We start from the raw sequence: 27,016 nt of genomic DNA, 5'->3' as shown, positions 1-27,016 counted from the left end.
CCTACATTAAAGTTTTGTCAAGTTTTGGGGGCATGGATATTTCCCTGTGACTACAGTTATAGACTTCACATACAAATGTAGGTATGGATATGTTTCTGGGGGGGGGGGCAAAGCTCATTTAATAATAATTATTTTAATGGGAAGATTAATAGGAAGTTCTAAAATTTCACAATGTAGATTTTATTTTGTAAAAATATTTTCCATGAAGAATTTGACCAGCATATGATCAGGGTGGGATCTCTGCTACTGCCAAGGTAGAAGGTTTGCCAGGGGCAACACAGTCACCGGCACATCATTTTTCTGACACAAACAATTACTCATGTGTAATAAAAGGTTCCAGACCTTTCATTACACAGTACCTTGCCTGCTAGAGCAATTTGGCTGGTTCCTAATAGTTTCTGTCTCTACACAGTTTGTGTATTTTTATTGGCAAAATAGTGTACTACGTAGTTACACTTCACCCACGCTGGGTCTGTACACTTAGGACTGAACTGTTTTCAAAGAAGCATGACCAGTCGCACTACTTATCTAGACGTTGGTTTAGGGTACAGTATATCAATGTAGACCAGTCTCTTTTGGACTCTCTAGTCTTTGCTTACCTTTGATTGTTACAAATGCCGTTTTGGGTAGTAGGCATGGATTTGCATTTAGCCGTGCATGTTGTCCTTCCTCAGTGGAGTACTGCAAAAGGCCAACAGACTTACTACACTGGGTTCTTTTTTAAATGCAAGTTGTCTACCATTTATACCGGCTTACTGACTTTGATATATTCTAAATGACTAATCAGCCAGTAGCTCAAATCAGAGAAAATCCTCCTTTGCATTCTGGTTCTAGGTCAATGACCAGAGCACCTTCTTCCACATGTTTGCTGTGTCCCGCACATGGCCTCTCACAAACTGCAAACAGGACTTCTTATGTCTTTCTTTTAACAATGGCTTTCTTCTTGCCACTCTTCCTTAAAAGCCAAATTTGTGGAGTACACGACTAATAGTTGTCCTGTGGACAGATTCTCCCACCTGAACTGTGGATCTCTGCAGCTCTTCCAGAGTTACCATGGGCCTCATGGCTGCTTCTCTGATTAATGCTCTTCTTGCCTGGCCTGTCAGTTTAGGTGGACGGCCATGTCTTGGTAGGTTTGCAGTTGTGCCATACTCTTTCCATTTTCGGATGATGGATTGAACAGTGCTCTGTGAGATGTTACCTGACCTGTCTGGTGTGTTCCTTTGCCTTCATGATGCTGTTTGTGCACCAAGGTTCTCTAACAAACCTCTGAGGGCTTCCTAGAATAGCTGTATTTATACTGAGATTAAATTACATACAGGTGGACTCTATTTACTAATTAGGTGACTTCTGAATGCAATTGGTTCCACTAGATTTAAGTTAGGGATACCAAAAGGTAAAGGGGGGTGAATACAAATTCACGCCACACTTTTTAGATCTTTATTTGTAAAAAATATTTGAAACCCATTTATCATTTTCCTTCCACTTCACAATTATGTGCCACTTTGTGTTGGTCTATCACAGGAGTAGGCACTCCAGCTGTTTTGAAACTACAAATCCCATCATGCCTCTGCCTCTAGGAGTCATGCCTGTGATTGTCAAGGTCTTGCAATGTCTCATGGGACTTGTAGTTTCACCGCAGCTGGAGGGCCGAGGTTGCCTACCCCTGGTCTATCACATAAAATCCCAATAAAATACATATACATTTTTGGTTGTAATATGACAAAATGTGGAAGTGGGTGTGAATACTTTTTCAAGGCACTGTATGGCCAGCTTAAGGCCACGACTAAGGTCCTATCCCTCACAGTAACATTCTCTATAACCCACGCTAACAATTCCTCCCTTTTCCGTGGAAATCTATAGTTATGAACACACAAAGATGACCAATCCTGATAGAGCTGAGATCACAAACAGCTTGATTATTCAGGCTTTGCCTCGTGTCTACTGTATACAGCCTTAATTTTAACTAGCTGGATTGGCTCATGTATGTGGATGCTTTGAGGTTTGAATCTGAGCCTAGTTTGTTTTACAGTCATTTCTATGCTATACTCAATCTTCAAATGGCCAATATCTTAGCACTTTCCTAAATGTGGTCAAAAACAATTTCAGCGTGCTTCTCAAGCAGACATTACTGAACAGGGCATAATTTCAGACAAGCTCAGGGTACTACATTGCTGTAATTTCCATTCACTTGAATAGAGGTTAATGTACTCTGTTAGTGCTTTAGAGGTTTCTTCAGTTTCCCAAAGACGATTCTTAGGATTTATGTATTCAGTGCTAAACTATTTTTTTAAGAGTGATATTACACACACACCATTGCTGGTAAATGAATCATATTTTTTGCAATTTTTTTTTTTAACACCGAGTTAACCCAAAACTGATATTTCAGAATTGAAGAGATACTGCTGGGTTAAATAACCTATTAGCTGTTCATTTGTTTGGGACTTTGGCAGCAACTTGTCCTCACTAAAGTTCCTGACTCCCAAGCCACCGCTAAAGTCAGGTTTGTCTTTAGGTAAGGCAAGATAATCAGTACATCTTAAGCTTTGTACACACGGTCAGATTATTGGATGAATTTTCATCAGTTTTTCGTTTGATGCTAGTCTCCAATCGAAAGTGAAGAGGGTATTAACCATCAGAAAATTTTCGGATGACGGAATTCAACGTCAGAAGTGACGTAAGGTGTTGAATTTGTTTTGTTTTTTTGTGTTCTTTCATTTCTGAGCATGCCTAGCCTTGCTCTTCAGATTTTTTGGCAGAAATCCGTACTTAATGTGACGTTGTGGTCACATCAGACAAAAATTTTCAAGCCTGCACATCCAGTTTTTGTCTGCCGAAAATTGGTAATCTGCTGTCAAAATCAGCATACTAACTATCAGAAAATCGGCAGATCATTTATCTTCAGATTTTCTGACCGTGTGTACGGGCCTTTAGTGAAAGAGTGGGTTTGATAATACATTTTGCCTATGCATGCTCCTGTTACATTCGTTAACAAATACACCTCTATTACAAGGTTCCAAAACACATTTGATCTCCTATGCAATAAATGCATCCAGTCTCGAACAACCCATAATTTCTTTCTGTGCAACAATATTCTTGTTATTGTAATACCTTGTTAGATCAAAATATTGATGCATTTGGAACAGTTAACATAAGACACAACTTTAGTCCCTGCATGCAAGGGTGACTCTAGGATGCTACAAGAGTAAGGGACCACCCTGAATCAGGAAACTTGAAGCAGCAATCATGGCAGTACTTAAAGTGTTACTAAACCCAGGACCCTGCATTCACTATATCTGGTCTCCCACACTATACAGAACATGGAAATGCAATTATTTTAGTAAATATAAACTGCTAAATATCTTTCTCATCAGCAGTATATAACAGTCTTGTGACTTCTATCAGTATCTGGTTAAAGCTTGTAGGAGGAGTTTTCGTTCTCCCCTGATTGTCCTATGGGGCTGCAGGACCCCTGACCCTCTGTCTGGACAGTGCTGATTGGCCCTGTGCTGATCTCCTAAGAAAAAAACAAAACTCTCTAGCAATACACACCAAACTGAGCATGTGCAGAGTGCGCCCAAGGCTCTGTTCTATCAGGAGATAAATTGGGAACAGTGGAAGAAGGGGAGGATCAGAGAAGTCTGGATCAAACAGTCTTTTTACACAATGCAGAGGATTAACCCCTTAGGTTCCACAGTGAGTATAACAAGCATGCTTTACTGCATATATAGACTGATTTTACTGTTGTGGGTTTAGTAACCCTTTAAACTGAAACATAGGTGTAGCGTGCACCTACTTTTATGTAGGTGACCTTTTTGTTAGCTTACAATTTCAGGTAAATTAAGGCAGGCTTGTACCATATAGCAGGCCTGTTTGTTTATTTGGGATCTGAGTGACAGGTAGTTTGTATGCGAGTTCTGGCCAATCATTAATTTGTTTGGCAGGAGGCGGGACTCATATAAAAAGCCGGGTCACATGGTGAGTCAGGAGGTCGAGTTTGGAGAGAAGCCCAGCCTGGTTCCCGGAGGGGAAAGGTTCCCCCTCCGGGGAGCCAACGGAGCCCCCCCCTGCAAGGACGGTGGAGAACCGGTACCCGTAGAGGAGTAGATGACACTGTACAGCATGTAGTCGCTGGTGTTGTTGGCCGCCCCTGTGGGGAAGGGAGCCTGCCAGAAAGGAGGAAAGGGTTGAAAGAATCATTGCAGAAGAAGTAGCAACTAAGCGGAAGGAAACTGGGCGATCGATCGTTTATGAGTGGTACATGGACTATTGATCACGTGAGTGAAAGCCCAAGGGAAGGGTACTACCAGAGGCTGAGGGATGTTGGTACGCAAGTCAGTGAGACAGGTGGTGATGGCCTGTGACATTGGGTTCAACAATGCCCCGGGATTCCAATCAGTCAAGCGGGAGGAGTTATTCAGAGTGACTTTTCTTTGGCTCAACTTGGGAGTACCATGCAGATGGAAAGTAGTGGTAAAGAGGTGGCGGTAAAGCTACTAGTACACATATAGAGATACAGACTGTTCTTGAAAAGTTCTGCAGATGAAGAAGTTATTCAGAGTGACTCTTTATCAATTATTCTCTATCAAATCTACTTCCATCTTCCCTGAAGAAGAAATCACATAGAGTGATTTCCTATTATCCACAATGATTCTAGGTCTTTGCATGAGAGGCAAAGAAAAGATTACAAAGCAACAAAAGAGCATCTCAAAAAAACCCTTCTCCTATCCCAGTTCATATTACCTAAATAAAAGCAAGAGAAAAATGCAATATGGACTGTTTCTGATTGTATGGGCTGCGATGGGTCAGGTGGTAAACGTGAATTATGGATATAATAATGAATCAGCCGCCCCTTCGGGGGTAAGCGCTACATAGGCAATTATTACAATACTCACTAAGTGAATAAATCAGCTGCTGAAAGTTATTAAGAATTAGGGTTAAACATTACTTTAAGGGTGTGTTTTCATCATAAAAACTTTTTTTAGCCCCTTCAGTACACCCCTCAGACCCTTAACACCACATTTATGGACCTAAATGGATGGCTGCAATTGGCAGCTGCAGCTTTTACTTACCACCAGGACTATGAAGAAATACTAAAGCTAAGTTAGATGTGTGGCAGACTTTGCTGCCTCTCTAAAAAGCGGTCGACGGTGGGTCAATTTTCAGAGGTGTTTGATAGGTGATATGTAATCTCCTCACTGCCTGCTTGAACCCTATAAATGTTGTATCACTGTGCTGCAACCCTGTGCATTATATAAGGTTGCAGGGCAGTTGTGGCATGGTCATGTTTGGTTGTGATACTGCCTGCCAAATGCAACAGGGGGGTATAATGTTTATGAAATCAATAATAATCTCGCGCAACAGTGATAAAAGTATTCTAAAGTCCAAACAAAAGTAATAAATAAATTATATCAATAAAAACAAATTAAGGAAATAATCTGAGACACTCGGAATAAAGTATAAATATATATTAATAATAATAGAGAAGTCCATGCAGTGTTAAAAATCCTCTTCTAATCAGGCATCTTTCTAGTTAATGTTTTTTTTCAAAATGTTCTCATAAATATGCTAGGTTGTCTGCAAATCCTTATGGGTAAGAAATATGTACAATCCAGAAAACGAGCTCACAGAACTCTCACCTCAACTCCTTGGATCGTCAGCATGTATCTCTATTAAAAGATCTTTTCTGCTATTCCGACAGCTGCCACCAGGGGGTCCTCCGTCCCGACATATGTTGAACCTATATGGATGTTCCGTATCCAGGTCTACGCATCTTCGTAATAGTATCACACTCCCAGAAGGGGGGGGGGGGGGAAGACCTCCAATAGTGTAGTATGTCAGAATAATCAGCTAGTTTTATTAAACCTAATATATTGGACTCTTATATCAGTAATAAGGTAAAAATCATAAAATTGTAACAGTGTGGCATTTGCTCGCCGTTCTTACGTCACTTCCATTATTTGCTCTATATCCACTTCCGGCCACTCCCTACGCGTTACGTCATCCACGTGACTTCATCAGGGGAACCGGATTGGCTGCAGTATATTTCCTGGATTCGTATTTCTGCCCATTCCGTTTTGAGATATGGATATTCATCACCCCTCTGGACAGAGGCCCTGGCTTGGTATTTATCTGCAGGCTCATAGAGCTTGCTTTTTGGTAAACATGCATTTTACGTGGTGGAGGTGCACTGTCTTCGAGAGGTGTTCATCACAAGAATCTACGCTGACGTGCATTTTATGGACTGTTTATTAATTGTTATCACTTATGGTGTTGTGTGTTGTAGTTTACAGATAATTACTGTTTTGATCATTCACTCTTTTTAGCGCTCCTGAATTCTGCACTCTGTACGTATCACACTTCGGAACCCTGGACTCTGTACATAGCATACTCCTAAACTTTGCACTTTGAATGTAGCGCACTCCTGAACTCTGCACTCTGTACATAGCGCATTCCTGAACTCTGAATTCCTGATTTTTGCACTCCAGAACTCTGCACCCTGTACGTAGCACACTTCTGAATGCTGTACTCTGTATGTAGTGTGCTCCTTGACTCTGCACTCTGTTCGTAGCGTGCTCCTGAACTCTGTACTTCTGATCTTTGCAATCCTGAACTCTGCACTCTGCACATAGCACACTCCTGAACTCTTCACTCTGTATATAGCACACGCCTTGAACTCTGCACTCTGTATGTAATGCACTCCTGAACTCTGTGCTCTATGTGTAACGCACTCCTAAACTCTGCACTCTGTATGTAGCACACTCCTGAACCCTGCACATTGTGCATAGCATACTCCTGAACTCTGCACTCTGTATGTAGCACACTCCTGAACCCTGCACATTGTGCATAGCATACTCCTGAACTCTGCACTCTGTATGTAGCACACTCCTGAACCCTGCACATTGTGCATCGCATACTCCTGAACTCTGCACTCTGTATGTAGCACAATCCTGAACCCTGCACTGTCTACATAGCACACTCTTGAACACTAATCTCTGTACATAGCGTATTTTTGAACTTTGGGAGAGTTGGTTTTGGACTTAATACCGATTTCAGACGATTGGCAGATGTTTTTCTGGCATGCCCCTTCGACAGAAGCCGGACGTTCGGCCCATGTGTACAAGGCTTTAGGCTTTTTTTAAATTAAAAAGCATTTTACAATAAATAATCATACCTGAACATGACAATCACCTAATTAATATCTAAGTAACTTGAAGAACCTTTTTTGTACTAAAAGCTAAGTGGATAGAGCTCAGGATATGTAACCATGGTTTATTATTGCATAACCTGCAGTATTGATTTGTTATTGTATCCTGGGATAGAGCATGTTGAAAAGTACAGTGTGTACTGGGCCTTCAGACAGACAGACTCGCTTCCTCCTCAACAGTGAAAGTATATATTCCAAAAGTGCTGCTGGGCTACAACATATCTTTTACCAACAGGCTTATTTTAGAAGTAATGGAAGGATAATTTTTTTTCTCTTATCAACATTATCACTGTATTTATCATCTGGGTAGAACTTGCAGGTCATTTGTATAGAACTTTACAGCAGGTCATTTGTGTGTGTGCTTTTTACACACCCTCCTATGCTTTCAATTGTACTGACAATCCAACAATGACACAGCCTGTGACTGGCAGAAATCTGCCCACACAATGTTATTGCCAATTTATAACAGTTTATTGATATTATTGATTATTTTTATGCTGTATCCTAAAGGCTGTTTTTTTTTTTAACATCAAAATCAGCAGCAGAGGACTATAAGCACTTACATTGCCATCGTCCACATACAGAAAAAGAAGGAACAATGTCAATTAAACAGTGTGTGTTTAGTATCAATTTAACACAGAGTGGTGCAGTCATAAATCCTTTTCTAAAGTGAGAAAATAGTGCAGATCATGCAACTAGTTAACAAGGGGGAGCAAGTCTATTTGTCAGTTAAGAACAATCTGCCCTTACAGTATATGCAGACTCTGCTCTTGTTCTGTATTCACTGGACGGGCAGAGAGAGGCATGTAAGTTGTCTGCCAGGTTACCAGCAGAAAGTTCACCCTTACATCAGGCCCAATTGTTGCTGGGGGGGGGGGTCTTATGTTGCTGGGGGGGTCAGTTGTTGCTGAAAGAGATCTACTGTTGGGGGAGGGGTCTATTGTTGATGGCAGCCAGACAGACTATTAATGCTGGCTGTGCGGAGATCTGTTGATGCTGGCGGGAGTCTATTGTTGCTGGCGGGAAAATTTTGTTGTGGTTGGTCCATTGTTGTTAGGGGGATCTATTGTTGCTGGCTGCAGGGAATCTATTTTACTGCTTTTCTTGATATCATTACCAAATTCAATACAAATTACTTAGCACCTCAAAATGATACTTGGTTCTATATTGTCTAAAAGGGATGGTACTGGGAGGTGGGTAGGGGCTGTTAGGTGCAGTTTTCAACTTAACTGCTTCTAGTTTATATTGCTTTGTCAAATTAGCTCTCAAAGAAGTAAGACACAGAATATAGGTTTCTGTATATCAGATCCGAGCCTTAAAGGTCCCGTACTGTCAACTGAACCTGTCGGCTCTTTATTGGGGCTTTTTATAGACTGGTTACAGAAGCATCAGTTTGAGCAAATTTCCATATAAGGTAACAAGCAGTATAATTTCAACATACATGACGCTAGACTTACACATCTGGAAAAACTTAAGCTACGTCTTACAACTGACACGCACACATTATACAGAAAAAATGGCAAACAACTTAAGTAGAACTCTACTCCATTATTTCCAACCTTATCAGGGCGGAGAAAAGGGGTGACTCGGAAAGGGGGCGTTCCTGCACTTATTGTCTGAGAAAAAAAGCCCTGGGGCTAATGCATTGCAACCATGAGCCAAGTGTTTAGAATGTGGTGGCAGTGCGACCCTAATAATCTAAATGACTTTGTCATTTAGATTATTGAGTTTGACAGGTGGTGTTGCCAGTCAACTTTGCATATTGCGTTAAATTTGCTTTGTGCTGTGGCCACGGCATATGAACAGCGCCCCCTGAGTGTTATTTATCCTTTAGGTGGGTGGCCAGGAGGTGGTAGAAACGTGGTTCAGCCACCTGTTTTTACTGCCATCTGTGTGATAGAAGTCTGAATTAGGCACATAACTGTCACCAGTTTCTATTTCACTCTGAAATGGAACTGGTATGGGTGATGCAGATAGACCTGAAATACGCACAGTTTACCATGTGTTAATATAGCACACAGCCACCCTTGAAACACGGCACAGTGTGTTTGGGTACCATTCATTTTGAATGGCACCCCAATCCTCAATGCACCACAATAGATCTGCATTACTGCATCACAATGCAGAGATGCAAACCAGCTGTACATTGTGGCATGCTGTAAAAAAAAAGTGTAGTGGGTTTAAATGTTTGGATCTTTTTACCTCTTCACTTTTATTTCACACTATTTCTATAACGCGATTAGAAATGATTGCTGCCTAAATGAGTACCACATCTCACATACACTATTTTACCAAAAGTATTGGGACACCTGCCTTTAATAAACTTTAATGGCATCCCAGTCTTATGCCCCATACACACGGTCGGACTTTGTTCGGACATTCCGACAACAAAATCCAACAACAAAATCCTAGGATTTTTTCCGACGGATGTTGGCTCAAACTTGTCTTGCATACACACGGTCACACAAAGTTGTCGGAAAATCCGATCGTTCTAAACGCGGTGACGTAAAACACGTACGTCGGGACTATAAACGGGGCAGTGGCCAATAGCTTTCATCTCTTTATTTATTCTGAGCATGCATGGCACTTTGTCCGTCGGATTTGTGTACACACAATCGGAATTTCCGACAACGGATTTTGTTGTCGGAAAATTTTATAGCCTGCTCTCTTTCCGTCGGAAAATCCGACCGTGTGTACAGGGCATAAGTCCATAGGATTCAATATTGAGTTGGCCCACCCTTTGCAGCTATAACAACTTCAACTCTCCTGGGAAGGCTGTCCACAAGGTTTAGGAGTGTGTCTATGGAAATGTTCGAAGCGCATTTGTAAGGTCAGGCACTGATGTTGGACGAGAAGGCCTGGCTTGCAGTCTCCGCTGTAATTCATTCCAAAGGTCTTCTATTGGGTTGAGGTCAGGACTCTGTGCAGTCCAGTCAAGTTCCTTCACCCCAAACTTACTCATCCATGTCTTTATGGACCTTGCTTTGTGCACTGGTCCAAATCATTTGGTGGAGGGGGGATTATGGTGTGGGGTTGTTTTTCAGGGGTTGGGCTTGGCCCCTTAGTTCCATGGAAGGGAACTCTTACGGTGTCAGCATTCCAAGACATTTTGGATGATTTCACGTTCCTAACTTTGTGGGAAGAGTTTGGGGATGGCCCCTTCCTGGTCCAACAAAGCAAGGTCCATAAAGACATGGATGAGCGAGTATGGGGTGGAGGAACTTGACTGGCCTGCACAGAGTCCTGACCTCAACTGGACAGAACACCTTTGGGATGAATTAGAGCAGAGACTGCGAGTCAAGTCTTCTCATCCAACATCAGTGGCTGACCTCACAAATGCACTTCTGGTCAAACATTCCCATAGACACACTCCTAAGCCTTGTGGACAGCCTTCCCAGAAGAGTTGAAGCTGTTATAGCTGGAAAGGGTGAGCCAACTCAATATTGAACCCACGGACTAAGACTGGGATGCCATTAAAATTCATGTGCGTGTAAAGGCAGGTGTAACAATACTTTTGGTAATATAGTGTATATATATCAAAAAGAGTCCCCAAGTATGGGGAAAGAAGAGGAGTTTACTGGTACCAAAGGAAGACACAACTTTAAAATACAGGTAACTTTATTTACAAAATGTTAAGTAAACAATGCTAAAATTGGGAAATAACATGTTACCCCATTATACAATTACATCTTCCATCACATAATGTATTGTAAATTGATTATACAATTTCTTCATTAATCAATATTGACCCATCAATATGCTTATTATGAAGATTTTTATAAACAATGTACAATACTTTATATGATGGAAGATGTAATTTTAGAATGGGGTAACATGCTATTCCTCAATTTTAGCATTATTTTCTTAACATTTTGTAAATAAAGTTGCCTGTATTTTAAATTTGTGTCTTCCCTTGGTACCAGTAAAGTCCACTTCTTTCCCCATACTTGGGGAGTCTTTTTGGTATATGTTGTAATGCATTGATATTATGGAGTGGGAATCTCAAGCCCCCTAGAACAGTGATTGCGAACCTTGGTACCCCAGATGTTTTCTACACTGCAGAGTGCATGAGCATAATGGGAAGTGTTGTTCCAAAACATCTGGGGTTCCAAGGTTCGCCATCACTGCCCTAGAAGCACACGGCCCCTGTTTTGCTAAGCCCAGCCAGTACCCCACCCTGTGTGATTCCAGGCAGCCAGTTTTGGAAAGCAGAATACACGTCTAGAAGATTCCAAGAAACTCTGTTTTTCTCAGTCCTGATCTGGAGACATATGCTTTTTTAAATTTTAGCTAAATGAATACACGACCTGTCTGCTTGTAACAGTTTGAGATCTCAAATGATTGCATGGCTGCATTATAACATGAAAATAGTCATTTAGAGTTCCTGGCTGTGAGTCCACGGAATCAAACAGCTGATGTAAACAGAACAATGTTTACTCTAGCCTGAATCTGAGATGGCAACTCTCAAGGCATAAGAAAGAACAGACGGTAGTAGCTTAAAGCATTTGTTACCCCAACACTTCATATCCCTGATATGTGCCTGCTGTACCATGTATATGTATGAGAAAGTATCCTGTTCTCTTTGTATTGCTTCTTTTATGTGATATCTCTGGTGTTCCTGCCAGTCCCTCTGCTTTCCTATTAAAAGCTGACCACACTAAGCAGGAGAACGCACCGTGGTCAGTTCTCTAGCCATGCTGGGAACTCAGTGTACTCTCCTCCAATGACCAGACTTGTCCTGACACGCCCCCGCTGCACAGCCATTCACTGGGAAGCTCAGTGTGCTGCTGGGTCTCCTCCCCCTAGCTCTTATGCAGCTGAGAACAGAGGGAATGTGATCACTTATAAAAAAGGGAAAAAAGGTATTTATAATGTTTTTTTATAACTATACAAAAATTTTTGCCTTATATTTCTATTTTAAACTGAATATGTTTTACAAGGTGATCGCTTACAACCACTTTAACTTTACAAGATTATTTACTATCCCTGGATATATTACAATAGCCAGTGTGCTTTAAAATTGCATATATCCTTTAAAGCGGAGGTCCACCCTAAAATAAAAAATTACATTAACATTCTCAAAAAAAATATTAAAAAAATGTAAAAAAAAATATTTTTATTACTTACCAGAAACCCCTGTTGCTAGGCAGTCTTCCTAATCTGTCTCTTCCTATTCCGCGGTGCTTTTTCCTCTTCTGTGAGCTGCCCCGTTGTCTTCTGGGACATGTGTGTGTCCCAGAAAACAACAGGGCCATTCACAAAGCGCCGCGCAACTCGCGCATGTGTAGTAGGAAACGGGCAGTGAAGCCGCAAGGCTCCACTGCCTGTTTCCCTTTGTTAAGATGGCAGCGCCGGCACCCGATGAAAATGGACGGATCGGCCTCGGGGGGGCGACATCGTGGGCTCCCTGGACAGGTAAGTGTTCTTATTAAAAGTCAGCAGCTACAGTGTTTGTAGCTGCTGACTTAAAAGAAAAAAATTGCGGCTGGAACACCGCTTTAACCGTCATTGAATATTATTCTCTATTTTAAAACCAAGTTTTCTAATAGTGAGTAAGCAGAGTGGATCTACAATGTTTGTATAATGCATTTGAATAGACTAGCTAATATCTATTTATTGGGTGAACATAATATAATTAACCTATCTGCACTGTTTGTATCTGTGATGTTCTCTCATAATTTTCTATTTATCTACAGGGATCGAGTTGCTCGTGTAGGCCTGGGAGTGATCCTAAACCTTGCAAAAGAAAGAGATGACCCAAGACTTGCTAGGAGGCTCTCAGGTGTCCTGGAGCATATGTTCAAACACTCTGAAGAGACCTGCAAACAGCTGATATGCGATGGTGGTCTTGACTCAATTCTTTTCTGGTGCCGCTGGACAGACCCAATCGTTCTGAGGCATTGTGCTATGGCCCTGGCATACTGTGCCATGTACGGCGGACCTTCCAATCAGCGCCTGATGATTGAGAAAAGAACAGCTGAGTGGTTGTTTCCATTAGTCTTTTCCAAAGAAGATGACCAGATCCGATTTCATGCTTGCCTTGCAATTACCGTATTGGCAACTAACAAAGAAATTGAAAAGGAAGTGGAAAAATCGGGCACACTGGCACTGGTTGAACCCTTTATCTCTTCTTTAGACCCTCAGGAATATGCCCGTTCTCTTTTGAACAACAGTGATAACACGCAAGGAAGGACAGCTGGTGACCTACAACGTCTTGTGCCACTGCTGGACAGTTCACGGATAGAAGCTCAGTGTATTGCTGCTTTCTACTTGTGTGTAGAAGCTGCCATCAAGTCTGAACACAAGAATACAAAGGTGAAATGACATGTTGTCTTTACTACTGGCCATTGATCCATTACCAGCTTTTATTTCACACAATGCTCAATGCTAAACCAACATTTATGGAACAAAATGCATTAGTGCTAGTATATCTCCAATACATTTTTAGCACCTTTTATGCATACCTCCCAACATTTTGAAATGGGAATGAGGGACACCTACTACCAAACGTATGTTGGCATAGGGCACGCCCCCTGCCACACCCCCTTAAAGGAGAATTAACCAAAAAAAAAAGGTTAATTAAATCCACAAGTGTTTTTTTTTACCACTACTATTCCTTTATATTGGCTTTTAAAATTTACAAATGCAGCAATTTAGAATTTGGATGAAAGGTTTAGCACTGGGAAATACTTTTTGAAAGATAAAAAGTGCATTTTATATACAACTATATAGATCAGAGCAAAATGATGGACAAATGAGGTGGAATGAGGGACAGAGGGACATTGCTCCAAATCAGGGACAGTCCCTCGAAATCAGGGACAGTTGGGAGCTATGTTTTATGTGCTGTTTATTTATACTGAACCTCCTTCCTAATAATGGGAAAGACGATTATAGAGAGGTCATTGACTTGACTGGACACTGACTTTTTCTGCCTTAGCAGTTTTGTGCTACATATTGGACAGGCCAGTGTCCTGTATGGAAGTGCTATTGGTTGGAGGTGTGCTGGTTCTGTCTGAAGGATGTGATGGGACCCTGCACACTATAATCGCATACCAGGGAATGACCTTTGCACATGCATGCATATATTCCTATGCCATGTTCTGTCATGTATACTGTAGTCATACATTTGTTATGCAGATATGGAAAAACTGACAGCTACCTGCCCTCCCCCCCAAGATTGACATTTTTTTTTTAATAAAAATAAAAGTAACTGAAATAGAAAGCACATTTGTAAAGTACATAGTTGAACTTGTTTTGCTTGTACAGAGTTTTTAACTGCTGCCTTCCCCAGCAGCACACACCACCCTACCTGAAGGCTACATTCACACCAGCAATTAAGACTGGTGCAAATTGTAGTGGACGTTCCTACTGCGGCCCTCAGAGGCTAGGGGCGCCCGCTGGCCCCATTCACTATAATGACATTATGGTTAACAGAGCCAGCGGCTCTATTATTTGCACTAGCTAGCCTAAACGCTGGTGTGAATGTAGCCTTATTCCCTCCCTGCCTGGTAAATCTAGGTATTTGGAGAGCATGTCACTCACTCATCTACCTCTAAAATTACAGCACTGGATATTGGCTAATTAGGCACCCAAGCTGTCATAAAGTTTCAGTTTACTACACAAACCGTACAAGGAGTCAGCAATGTTTTGTATAGAGCAGTACACACATTCATCATTGGGGAATGGAAGTTTAAGGACCTTTGTTGATGGGCTTAGGCCTTGTTTCAATGGCATCAGTTTGACATCAGCTTAAGAGGCTCTTGAAATCATGAAAAATCGATTAACAGGTGCATTTGACCTACAGCTGCTCTACGTTTGCCCACTTGAAGCAGGTTTTGCATTCCCATAGACTTGCCTTTAGCAAGCACACATCCATTAACACAGGCCCTTAATCTGATTGCTTGCTACCGTTTAAGGCAATTCTGACAGTTGTTATAAAAGACACTAATAAAGGTGGCCTGTAATCAAGTGAAATGACTTAACGCCTTCTAATTCATTGACTGGTTGCAATCCCGTATCACCCAGAACTGTAGACAAATCTGTTTACTGAGGCAAACAAAATGCTTACATAGTGACTCAGCCAGTTTAGTAATACTATGAAATGATGGAGGTCCTACAAGTTCAGCAACTGCCATATTCCCTGATTGCTGACTTATTTTATAATAAGCCTGTGTTCTGAAAGTCACCAGCAAGCATTAAGAGATTTTTGTCAAATTTGTCCATGTGTTTTGGTCTGCTTACTAGTAGGCAGAGATGCTGTCAGACACAAATGGGCTAGGAGGTGACAATGTTAAAAGGTAATTGTTTTTCCTTTGAAGTGTATGTCAGGTTTCTCAAGAGCTTAGCATTACAAATGTCCAAATTATCTGTGAATGTTTTGTAATCTATGAGAAAATGATCATAGCGCAAAACATTTTTGATGTTTTGCCTGGAATTTTAGGTTGGAAGAACAGGTAACATTGCTTGTGTAAGGTGTATCTTGGAATTATCATAGCTCCAAAGGGTTTGGCCTCATAAGTCAAATGGAATGAGCAATGTTTTGAATTTAAGAAATCATTACTAGTATGGAACAGCACAGGGTTTTTTGCTCTTAAAGAACAGTAAAAAAACAAACAAACAAACAAACAAAAAAAAAAAATCCCATAAATGTCCCAAATGTCCTAGGCTCTAAATTGTACTTATCCTTTAAGACAACCCTATGTATAGCCAAAACATTTTTGGAGTTTGGATAGTGTGAGCATCCCATTTATTTTTTTACTGTCATTACTCCTTGTCCCAGAGATACAACATAAATAGGGAGTGGAAATCTCTACAAAGTGAGGCAAAGTGAGGCAAAGTCCTCTTTTAGACAGTTGTCACCAAGCATCCTCCTCAACTCCTGCTCTGATGACAACTCAAAAATGTTGGATTTCCTGTCACTTTCTGTCTCAGTTACAGTGGTCACCAGGACAAAAGATGAGAAGGTAAATCTCCCTAGTTGGAATGAATGCAATTACGCCCCCATATGTAAAAAAATGTACTGCTGTAATATGAAATAATTACTGTGATTACAGTCAAAAAGGTGCTATTGTAGTAATAAAAACTTGACAGGTGTTACAATCTTTCCTGTTCCATCCAAAACTACAAAAAAAGTCTTGGCATACATACACTTTAAAGTAAAACAGATAAATACTATATGTATGTATACATATGTATGTATTTATATTATACACTGGCATTTCATAATAGAAACTTTGCAGGAAGGTGAATATTATACCCAAAAGCTGGCCCTGTAAGTGATTTATCTAGAAAAACCTTAAGGGCCGTACACACAGGCAGAATATCGGGCGGTTCAATAGAAACCGGACGACATTTGGCACCGTGTGTATGGCAGCCAATCCGACAGAAGCCAGCCATTCGGCCAGCTTCTGTTTAAGGGGCTTGACAGAAAAACGTCTGCCGATCTGCATCTGATCAGCACTCTCAGCCAATGGCCGACCGGTATATTCTGGCGTCCCCCTGTCAGAACACAATAGCTCAGCAGGGGAGAATGCTGTACTAACATTGCATAGTTAGTACAGCGGCTCCTCCAAAGCTCTTCTGTTTTTTTTTTTTTTTGTTCAACCCACTGGGTTGAATGCAAAAAAGGGAATAGTCTGTACTAGGCTTAAGCCTCATTGGTTTCATGTTGGAAATGTAGTCTTGTTTACTATTCCAGATATTCAATGAAATTGGAGCTACACAAAGCCTACGGCGAATTGTTTGTTACTCAGCAGACTGTACAGTTTCTTCCCTGGCTAAAAAAGCCCTTCGGATGATGGGAGAAGAGGTCCCGTCCCGCATTGCAAGCTCAGTACCTAACTGGAAACCTCTAGAAGTTCAAAACTGGCTGCAGCAGATTGGCTTTGACAAATTCTTGAAAGTATTTATGGTAAGTAATGCCATACAGTATATTCTGACTCCAGTTGTTGTAATAATAACCAATCCCTTCCTGAGACCTATATACCAATCTTCATCAGATGGCTGAACTCATTTGGGATCCATGAATATTTTTATTGCATGCAGAACGTTTGAGGCACACAATAAGATGCATGCAGTAGAAGTGATAATAAAGTGTTTAAGGCGGTCAAAATTAATATTTGTTTCTCCTAGTCTCAATGTGTGCCCTGCAGGGAGGATAGAAAAGCTCTATAATGAGGAAGATGGACTTATATCATACCAAGGGGGAGGGGATACAGAAAAATACATGCAGTTAAAACAGTGGCTTTGGACTGGCAGCATAACCAATACCATTAAAGTGGTTGCAAAGGTAAAGTGTATTATGCATTCTCTGCATCAAGGTAAAAAACCTTCCTTCTGTTTGCAACCCACCACCACCACCACTTTATACTAACTTGAGCCCGATCTCAATCCAGGGCCGTGCCTGAGAGCAGTGGCTCTCTCCACTCTCTTTCTCTCTCTTCACCGGAGACATGGAAGCAGCAGTGGGAGCCATTGGCTCCTGCTGATGTCAGTCACAGCCAATGAGCAGAGAGTGGGGGGGTGGGACTAAGCCACGCTGTGTGTGTCAATGGACACACACAGTGCGACTCAGGACCAAGCCCGTGCAAATGCCCCCATAGCAATTGGTTTGTTATGGGGGCAAATAGGAGAAGGCAGGAGCGCCGACAGGGGACCCCAAAAGAGGAGGATCAGGCTGCTCTGTGCAAAACCAACACACAGAGCAGGTTAGTATGACACGTTTGTTATTTAAAAGAAGAATATGTTTGCAATCACTTTAGCTAGAGAAAAGCATATACACAAATGCAACTGCATTGACCATGTGCTGTTGGAGGCAGCACACAGTATACAGTCAGGTCCATAAATATTGGGACATCAACACAATTCTAATCATTTTGACTCTATACACCACCAAAATGGATTTGAAATTAAACTAACAAGATGTGCTTTAACTGCAGACTTTCAATTTTAATTTGAGGGTATGTACATCCAAATCAGGTGAACGGTGTAGGAATTACAACAGTTTGTATATGTGCCTCCCACTTTTTAAGGGACCAAAAGTAATGGGACAGATTAACAATCATCCATCAAACTTTCACTTTTTAATACTTGGTTGCAAATCCTTTGCAGTCAATTACAGCCTGAAGTCTGGAATGCAAAGATATCACCAGATGCTGGGTTTCATCCCTGGTGATGCTCTGCTAGGCCTCTACTTTAACTGTCTTGAGTTCCTGCTTGTTCTTGGGGCATTTTCCCTTCAGTTTTGTCTTCAGCAAGTGAAATGCATATGCTCAATCGGATTCAGGTCAGGTGATTGACTTGGCCATTGCATAACATTCCACTTCTTTCCCTTAAAAAACTCTTTGGTTGCTTTCGCAGTATGCTTCAGGTCATTGTCTATCTGCACTGTGAAGCGCCGTCCAATGAGTTCTGAAGCATTTTGCTGAATATGAGCAGATAATATTGCCCGAAACACTTCAGAGTTCATCCTGCTGCTTTTGTCAGCAGTCACATCATCAATAAATACAAGAGAACCAGTTCCATTGGCAGCCATACATGTCCATGCCATGACACTATCACCACCATGCTTCACTGATGAGGTGGTATGCTTTGGATCATGAGCAGTTCCTTTCTCCATACTCTTCTCTTCCCATCACTCTGGTACAAGTTGGTACAAGTTGATCTTGGTCTCATCTGTCCATAGAATGTTGTTCCAGAACTGTGAAGACTTGTTTAGATGTTGTTTGGCAAACTCTAATCTGGCTTTCCTGTTTTTGAGGCTCACCAATGGTTTACATCTTGTGGTGAACCCTCTGTATTCACTCTGATGAAGTCTTCTCTTGATTGTTGACTTTGACACACAAACACCTCCTGGAGAGTGTTCTTGATCTGGCCAACTGTTGTGAAGGGTGTTTTCTTCACCAGGGAAAGAATTCTTCGGTCATCCACCACAGTTGTTTTCTTTCTTTTTAAGGATGTTCCAAACAGTTGATTTGGCCACACCTAATGTTTTTGCTATCTCTCTGATGGGTTTGTTTTGTTTTTTCAGCCTAATGATGGCTTGCTTCACTGATCTTGACAGCTCTTTGGATCTCATATTGAGAGTTGACAGCAACAGATTCCAAATGCAAATAGCACACTCGAAATGAACTGTGAGGTACCTGGTAGAGAGCCTGACTGGTAGAAGGAGACCTCTCTTAAGCGCTGGTTCAGGAGCCGCTGGAAGTGGGAACAGTGGTCTCCTGAGCACAGTGGGTAGGAGGGCCTGATGCAGGTTCCAGCAGAAGCAGACACCGGAATTGGGAGGATGTCCCGCAGGGATGGCTGAGCTGTGGATGCAGGTAACTGGTGCAGGCTGGTAGGTAGGCTGGCAGCCGGATGCGAAGACAGCAGCTGGATGCAAACAGGCAGGCTGGAAGCAGCGTTACAGGACACAGGCAAGCAAGGTCAGACAGTCCGTATTTGGCAGGAGATCAGGCAGGGTATAAGCAGGAGGGATGATCCAAGGGTAGTCAGACAGGCAGGAGTTCGGCAACGGGTAGCAGAGTAAACAGGGTCAGACAAGCCGGGTCGGATGGGAGACTGGAGAGTGGTCAAGCGTAGCCGGGTCAATAGCAAATAACAAGCAGGCAGATACAGGAACCTTCAGGTGCAGAGCTGCAGACGAACAGCAGCTAACATGAGCACCTGTCACCCTTTTAAAAGCCCCTTGGCGCCAAACGGCACTAGCGCGAACGGGCGCGCGCGCGCACCCGCGAACGCGCGTACGGGCATCCGCGGGAGCGCGCCGGCGCCCCCTGGTGGGGATTTTGGCTGAATTCGCTGGGAAACACTCCTTGTGGGCCTACGTGCACGCAGATTCACCCGACGACTGCTGACATGCCCCTGACATGAACTCTGGACCTTTTATCTGCTCCTTGTAAATGGGATAATGAGGGAATAACACATGCCTGGCCATGGAACAGCTGAGCAGCCAATTGTTCCATTACTTTTGGTCCCTTAAAAAGTGGGAGGCACATATAAAAACTGTTGTAATTCCTAGACTGTTCACCTGATTTGGATGTAAATACCCTCAAATTAAAGCTGAATGTCTGCAGTTAAAGAACATCTTGTTTGTTTTATTTCAAATCCATTGTGGAGGTGTATAGAGCCAAAAAGATTAGAATTGTGTTGATGTCCCAATATTTATGGACCTGACTGTATGTACATGTTGTCTGCCTATGTATCTCCATGTAACACTGTACTGTTTATGACAGGAATATCAGATTGATGGTGACCTCCTGCTGAGGCTGAATGAGACAGACCTGAAGGAAGATTTGGGTATGACCTCCAATATCGTCAGGAAGAGGTCAGTGCGTAATATACAAAGAGACATGAAAGCCTAGTATAAAACATTACAAATATACAGTATCTCACAAAAGTGAGTACACCCCTCACATTTTGTAAATATTTTATTATATCTTTTCATGTGACAACACTGAATAAATGACACTTTGCTACAATGTAAAGTAATGAGTGTACAGCTTGTATAACAGTGTAAATTTGCTGTCCCCTCAAAATAACTGAACACACAGCCATTAATGTCTAAACTGCTGGCAACCAAAGTGAGTACAAACCTAAGTGAAAATGTCCAAATTGGGCCCAAAGTGTCAATATTTTGTGTGGCCACCATTATTTTCCAGCACTGCCTTAATTCTCTTGGGCATGGAGTTCACCAGAGCTTCATAGGTTACCACTGGAGTCCTCTTCCACTCCTCCATGACGACATCACGGAGCTGGTGGATGTTAGAGACCTTGCGCTTCTCCACCTTCCGTTTGAGGATGCCCCACAGATGCTCAATAGGGTTTAGGTCTGGAGACATGCTTGGCCAGTCCATCACCTTTACCCTCAGCTTCTTTAGCAAGGCAGTGGTCATCTTGGAGGTCTTGGGGTTGTTATGTTGGAATACTGTGCTCTGGCCCAGTCTCCGAATGGAGGGGATCATGCTCGGCTTCAGTATGTCACAATACATGTGGGCATTCATGGTTCCCTCAATGAACTGTAGCTTCCCAGTGCTGACAGCACTCATGCAGCCTCAGACCATGACACACCTACCACCATGCTTGAGTGTAGGCAAGACACACTTACTTTTCTTTGTACTCTCTTTGTACTCCTCACCTGGTTGCCGCCAAAAACGCTTGACACCATCTGAACCAAATAAATGTATCTGGGCCTCATCAGACCACAGGACATGGTTCCAGTAATCCATGTCCTTAGTCTGCTTGTCTTTAGCAAACTGTTTGCGGGCTTTCTTGTGCATCTTCTTAAGAAGAAGCTTCCTTCTGGGATGACAGCCATGCAGACCAATTTGATGCAGTGTGCGGCGTATGGTCTGAGCACTGACAGGCTGACCCCCCACCCCTTCAACCTCTGTAGCAATGCTAGAAGCACTTATACGTCTATTTCCCAAAGACAATCTTTGGATATGATTCTGAATGTGTGCACTCAACTTCTTTGGTCAACCATGGCAAGGTCTGTTCTGAGTGGAGTGGAACCTGCCCTGTTAAACCGCTGTATGGTCTTGGCCACCGTGCTGCAGCTCAGTTTCAGGGTCTTGGCAATCTTCTTATAGCCTAGGCCATCTTTATGTAGAACAACAATTCTTTTTTTCAGATTCTTAGAGAGTTCTTTGCCATGAGGTGCCATGTTGAACTTCCAGTGACCAGTATGAGAGTGTGAGAGTAATAACACCCATTTTAACACACCTGCTTCCCATTCACACCTGAGAACTTGTAACACTAACAAGTCACATGAGACCGGGGAGGGAAAATGGCTAATTGGACCCAATTGTTGCCAGCGGTTTCGACATTAATGGCTGTGACTGTTGAGTTATTTTGGGAGGACAGCAAAATTACACTGTTATACAAGCTGTCCTCTCACTACTTTACATTGTAGCAAAGTGTCATTTCTTAAGTGTTGTCACATGAAAAGATAAAATAAAATATTTACAAAAATGTGAGGGGTGTACTCAATTTTGTGAGATACTGTATATATATATATGTATGGAGAAAATTAATTTCTTCAGTCCATATGTTTACATACATTATATAATACAGTGGAGGCGGAAGTATTCATTCAGACCCCTTAAAGTTTTCACTCTTTGTTATATTGCAGCCATTTGCTAAAATCATTTAAGTTCATTTTTTTCCGCATTAATGTACACACAGAACCCCATATTGACAGAAAAACACAGAATTGTTGACATTTTTGCAGATTTATTAAAAAAGAAAAACTGAAATATCACATGGTCCTAAGTATTCAGACCCTTTGCTCAGTATTTAGTAGAAGCAGTGCCTGGTTTTCTCCACACATACCGCTTAGAATTAAGGTCAAAAAGTTATATCTTGGTCTCATCAGACCAGGGAATCTTTTCTCTCACCATCTTGGAGTCCTTCAGGTGTTTTTTAGGTGCATCTCCCGACTGCATCTCTGGAGCTCTGCCACAGTGATCTTTGGGTTCTTCTTTACCTCTCTCACCAAGGCTCTTCTCCCCCGATAGCTCAGTTTGGCCGGACAGCCAGCTCTAGGAAGGGTTCTGGTCATCCCAAATGTCTTCCACTTAAGGATTATTGAGGCCACTCTGCTCTTAGGAACCTTAAGTGCAGCAGAAATGTTTTTTGTAACCTTGGCCAGATCTGTGCCTTGCCACAATTCTGTCTCTGAGCTCTTCAGGCAGTTCCTTTGACCTCATGATTCTCATTTGCTCTGACATGTACTGTGAGCTGTAAGGTCTTATATAGACAGGTGTGTGGCTTTCCTAATCAAGTCCAATCAGTATAATCAAACACAGCTAGACTCAAATGAAGGTGTAGAACCATCTCAAGGATGATCAGAAGAAATGGACAGCACCTGAGTTAAATATATAGTGTCACAGCAAGGGTCTGAATACTTAGGACCATGTGATATTTCAGTTTTTCTTTTTTAATAAATCTGCAAAAATGTCAACAATTCTGTGTTTTTCTGTCAATATGGGGTGCTGTGTGTACATTAATGAGGGAAAAAAATGAACTTAAATGATTTTAGCAAATGGCTGCAATATAACAAAGCGTGAAAAATTTAAGGGGGTCTGAATACTTTCCGTCCCCACTGTATATGTATATATATATATATATATATATATATATATATATATATATATTTTTTTTTTTTAAATACATATAAAAGTTTTTTAGTTGGTGTAGATGTTTTTTGTATTTTTGTGTATTTGTAATATAGAACTCATGGTGGTGGTCATGTTTTAGTTAACTTATTTGACTTATTTTTGGGTATTTGACTTGGATGCTCACAGGTGTTTTCGATTCTGTCAATTATCAATCAACATCACACATGCTTATTTTTGGATGTTTAGGTGTATATATATATATATATACCTGCATGTTTTTCTAGCACTTTAGCTATGATTAAGCACCGAACCAGGTGTGAAATGCATTAGCTGTGCTTGTTAGTTTGTATTCTGCGCTGTGCTGTTGATGCTCAGTTTTTACACGCAATAAAAGGTGAATACATTTGAGTGTGGCTATCCAGCTTTCCTTTGTTTCATGCTTTGTGATTTTTAGTTTTGATGGTTTGGTATATATATATTGTGAAGTCTGTGGGTTAAACAGCTCCCCCGCCTTCAGAATACACTAATTAGTGCTGCAGTCTGTAACCTGCAGCCATGATCGAGTGTCAAAATACAGTCAAGGTGGTTGAACAAAAGCTGACCGGTAGATCAACTTCTGTTCAACCACAGTGGCCACACATGTGGCAGAATTTCAATCTATGTATGGCCATCTTAACACCCTGTTACATTTATACATACGCATTTTGGCAAAAGCCTACCAAGCTCACAGCAGTTACATTCCATTTTAAGACACATACTTACAAGATCACTTTAACTTGTTTTGCACCTAATGCTTACTGATAAGGCTTTAAAGTAATTTAGATCAATGATCTGGTGAAATTTGTGTCTTTCATCACTATCACTGATTGGTTGCAGTATTATAAATGCTGATTAATCTAACACTGTGGTTGCATCTAACAAGATGTTTTAGGAGTTCCTGACTACGTTTGTGTGTTCTAGGATCTTCTATTGCATTCTGCATGCTCAATAAATGTTTGCATAGTGACTAAGCCAGCATAGTAATGATGTAGAATTATAAAAGTTTATCACCAGCCAAATTTGCTGATTGCAGAGTTAGAGCATAGCAGGCAGAAATGCTGAAATTCACCAACACACAGCAGGCCCTTATATTGTTATCTGTATACTAGTGAAGTGGACATGATTTAAAGGCCACAAATAGGATGGTAATTAGTGAGTGGGTTAGTGGCCCTTTCCTGATAAATTCAAAGCCCATTTATAGCCCTGAAGATGTGTGAGTACATTTTTTAAGAGTAGTACAGGCATTTGTATGCGCAGCTCACTCTATATTCTGGCACACTGCCAGTGTACTGGGATGACTGCAGTGCCTCACATCTGTGGGAATTACATCATCCTGTCCAATTGGCTGAAGACTGAAACCCAGAAGTACCTGGGGAGAAGATGCCAGTGATGGTGTGGGACCCTGTGAACCATTGGAACTAGAGTAGGTAATAGTACCTTTAGTTCCATTTTAAAGATACAAGAAACAAGTTGTTTCATTTTCCAGCAAGTACCAAGAGCTGAAATTGATTGACTCTGTACATTTTAAGTATAATTCTTCCTCTTAGATCTAACTATTTTATATCATGCAGAATGCAATAGAAGATCCTGGAACACAGAAACGTAGTCAGGAACTCCTAAAACATCCAGGTAGGCAGGAACAGAGGCTGTGATTGTGGCAGTGAGATCTAGCTGTACAAGTACCAGTGGTGTATTTAGGTTTTGTGCTGCCCTAGGCCTGACTAAACCCATGCACCCCTAATTTAAATATGACCCACCCCTTCTTGTCGAGGCCACACCCCTTTGAGTTTAAGTCCCGCCCTGTCATCCGTAAACCACATACCTTCCCTTTTAGGCTCCATCTTTTCATCTTAGAGCTCCACCTCTTCCTCTCTCTACATTAAAAGTGGGTACCAAGTGTAGCCTCATCACTGCCCTTCAACGCAGCCTGATCAGTACCCATCAATGCAGCCTCACCGGTGCCCATCAATGCAGCCTCACTAGTGCCAATCAATGCAGCCTCACCGGTGCACATCAATGCAGCCTCACTAGTGCCCATCAATGCAGCCTCACCGGTGCCCATCAATGCATTCTCACTGGTGCCCATCAGCGCAGCCTCACCGGTGCACATCAATGCAGCCTCACTGGTGCCCATCAATGCAGCCTCACCAGTGCCCATCAATGCAGCCTCACCGATGCCCACCAATGCAGTCTCACTGGTGCCCATCAGCGCAGCCTCACCGGTGCCCATCAGGGCAGTCTCGCCAGTACACATCAGCACAGCCTCACCAGTGCCCATCAGCGCAGCTTCAACAGTACCCGTCAATGCAGCCTCATCAATGCCTATCAATGCAGCCTCATCAGTGCAGGTTATCAGTGGCCATCAGTGCAGCCTCATCAGTGCCCATCACTGTAGCAAATCAGTGCAGCTTAAGAGTGCCGCCTAATCAGTGCAGCCTTAACCTCTTTAGAGCCCTTTAACACTGAAAGCGCTGCTTTACCATCGTTTTAGTGGCGCTATTCAGCCGATAGCGGGGCAGTTTTAACCCTCGCTAGCGGCTGAAAAGGGGTTAAATCCGCCGGCAAAGTGGCGCTGCGGGTCGTTTTAACCCTTTTTTCGGCCACTAGAAGGAGTTAAAAGCGCCCTGCTAGCGGCCAAAAACCCCTGCAAAAATGACGGTAGATCGCTGCTAAAAATATCGGCGTTTTAACAGCGATGGCGCCAACACCCCAGTGTGAAAGGGATCTTAGTGAAAGTTCATGTACTGCAAAGTTTGCAGTACATGAACTTTCACTGAAGGTGGATGGACTGTTTAAAGAGTTTGTAGCAAAGGATCACTTTATTGCAGCATCATGATCTGTAAATTCATTTCCATATTGAGCACAGATTAGCTGCAATAAAGTGATCCCATGCATGTGCTCAATAGAAGAGTAATAGTAATGTACTTTACTTTACCTGCTGTCCTGGCTAGAGGGTAGGGGTTCCCCTCGTGCTTCTCTCTCTCTCCTCCTCCTCCTTCTTGTCCTGTCATCAGACAGACCCCGCCCCTGGCTGGGGAGACGAGCGATGCAAGAAAGCCGAACGGAGGAGGGTAGAGGGTGGAACTTTAGGTTCCGCCCCCGCCCATCCAAATTACATGCAGCCAGACACCGGCCACTTACGGGGACGCGAGTAGCTTCCCCCACGGCCAAGCACACTGTCGCACCACAGCAAACCCTGCATTTGTGCGGGAGAAGGCCGCGGGATCCAGGAGGCGGGAGGCAGTTGGGGGGGGGGCGGCTGTTTCGCCGCCCCCCCACGCAAAGTGCCCCCCTAGGCCTGGGCCCTGTTGGCCTAGGCCTAAATACAGCACTGACAAGTACACTAATAAAAATATACATTGGAAGGCAGGTGATCACATAACTAAAAATATCACTTTTGATTGGACGTTGTGTGCGCATTTTCTTTGTGAGTGTTTTTGGGATATTTTAGAATTGAAGAGTTCAGGGCAGGGGCGTTGCTTGGTCTACAAAAGATCTGGGGCTAGAGCTCATAGCAGCGTAGTAAAGAAAGTCATACACTTGGGCAGGCATACACATGTATATAATATGTGGGTGTATGTGTAGAGCCCCCCACTTACATCAGGGTCCCCAGAGAGCCCCCCTCCCCTTGGGGACCCCTGCAGAGACT

The 27,016-nt window shown here is 42.4% G+C and overlaps 1 protein-coding gene across 3 annotated transcripts in view; it reads left to right on the top strand.

Annotated features, from left to right (window-relative positions):
* The window catches only part of SARM1 (sterile alpha and TIR motif containing 1), a 48,665-nt gene that overhangs the window by 6,398 nt on the left and 15,251 nt on the right, over positions 1-27,016 (top strand). For all 3 annotated transcript variants that reach the window (XM_073616603.1, XM_073616602.1, XM_073616601.1), the window contains exons 3-5: positions 12,904-13,522; positions 16,905-17,117; positions 20,443-20,534. In XM_073616603.1, the coding sequence (XP_073472704.1) occupies positions 12,904-13,522; positions 16,905-17,117; positions 20,443-20,534 (924 nt within the window). The remainder of the gene's footprint in view (positions 1-12,903; positions 13,523-16,904; positions 17,118-20,442; positions 20,535-27,016) is intronic.

Source organism: Aquarana catesbeiana, linkage group LG02, assembly GCF_042186555.1.
Source record: "Aquarana catesbeiana isolate 2022-GZ linkage group LG02, ASM4218655v1, whole genome shotgun sequence".
Taxonomy (NCBI): Eukaryota; Metazoa; Chordata; class Amphibia; order Anura; family Ranidae; genus Aquarana; species Aquarana catesbeiana.
The sequence above is the reverse complement of the archived record's forward strand: the minus strand, read 5'-3'. Positions and strand labels throughout refer to the sequence as shown.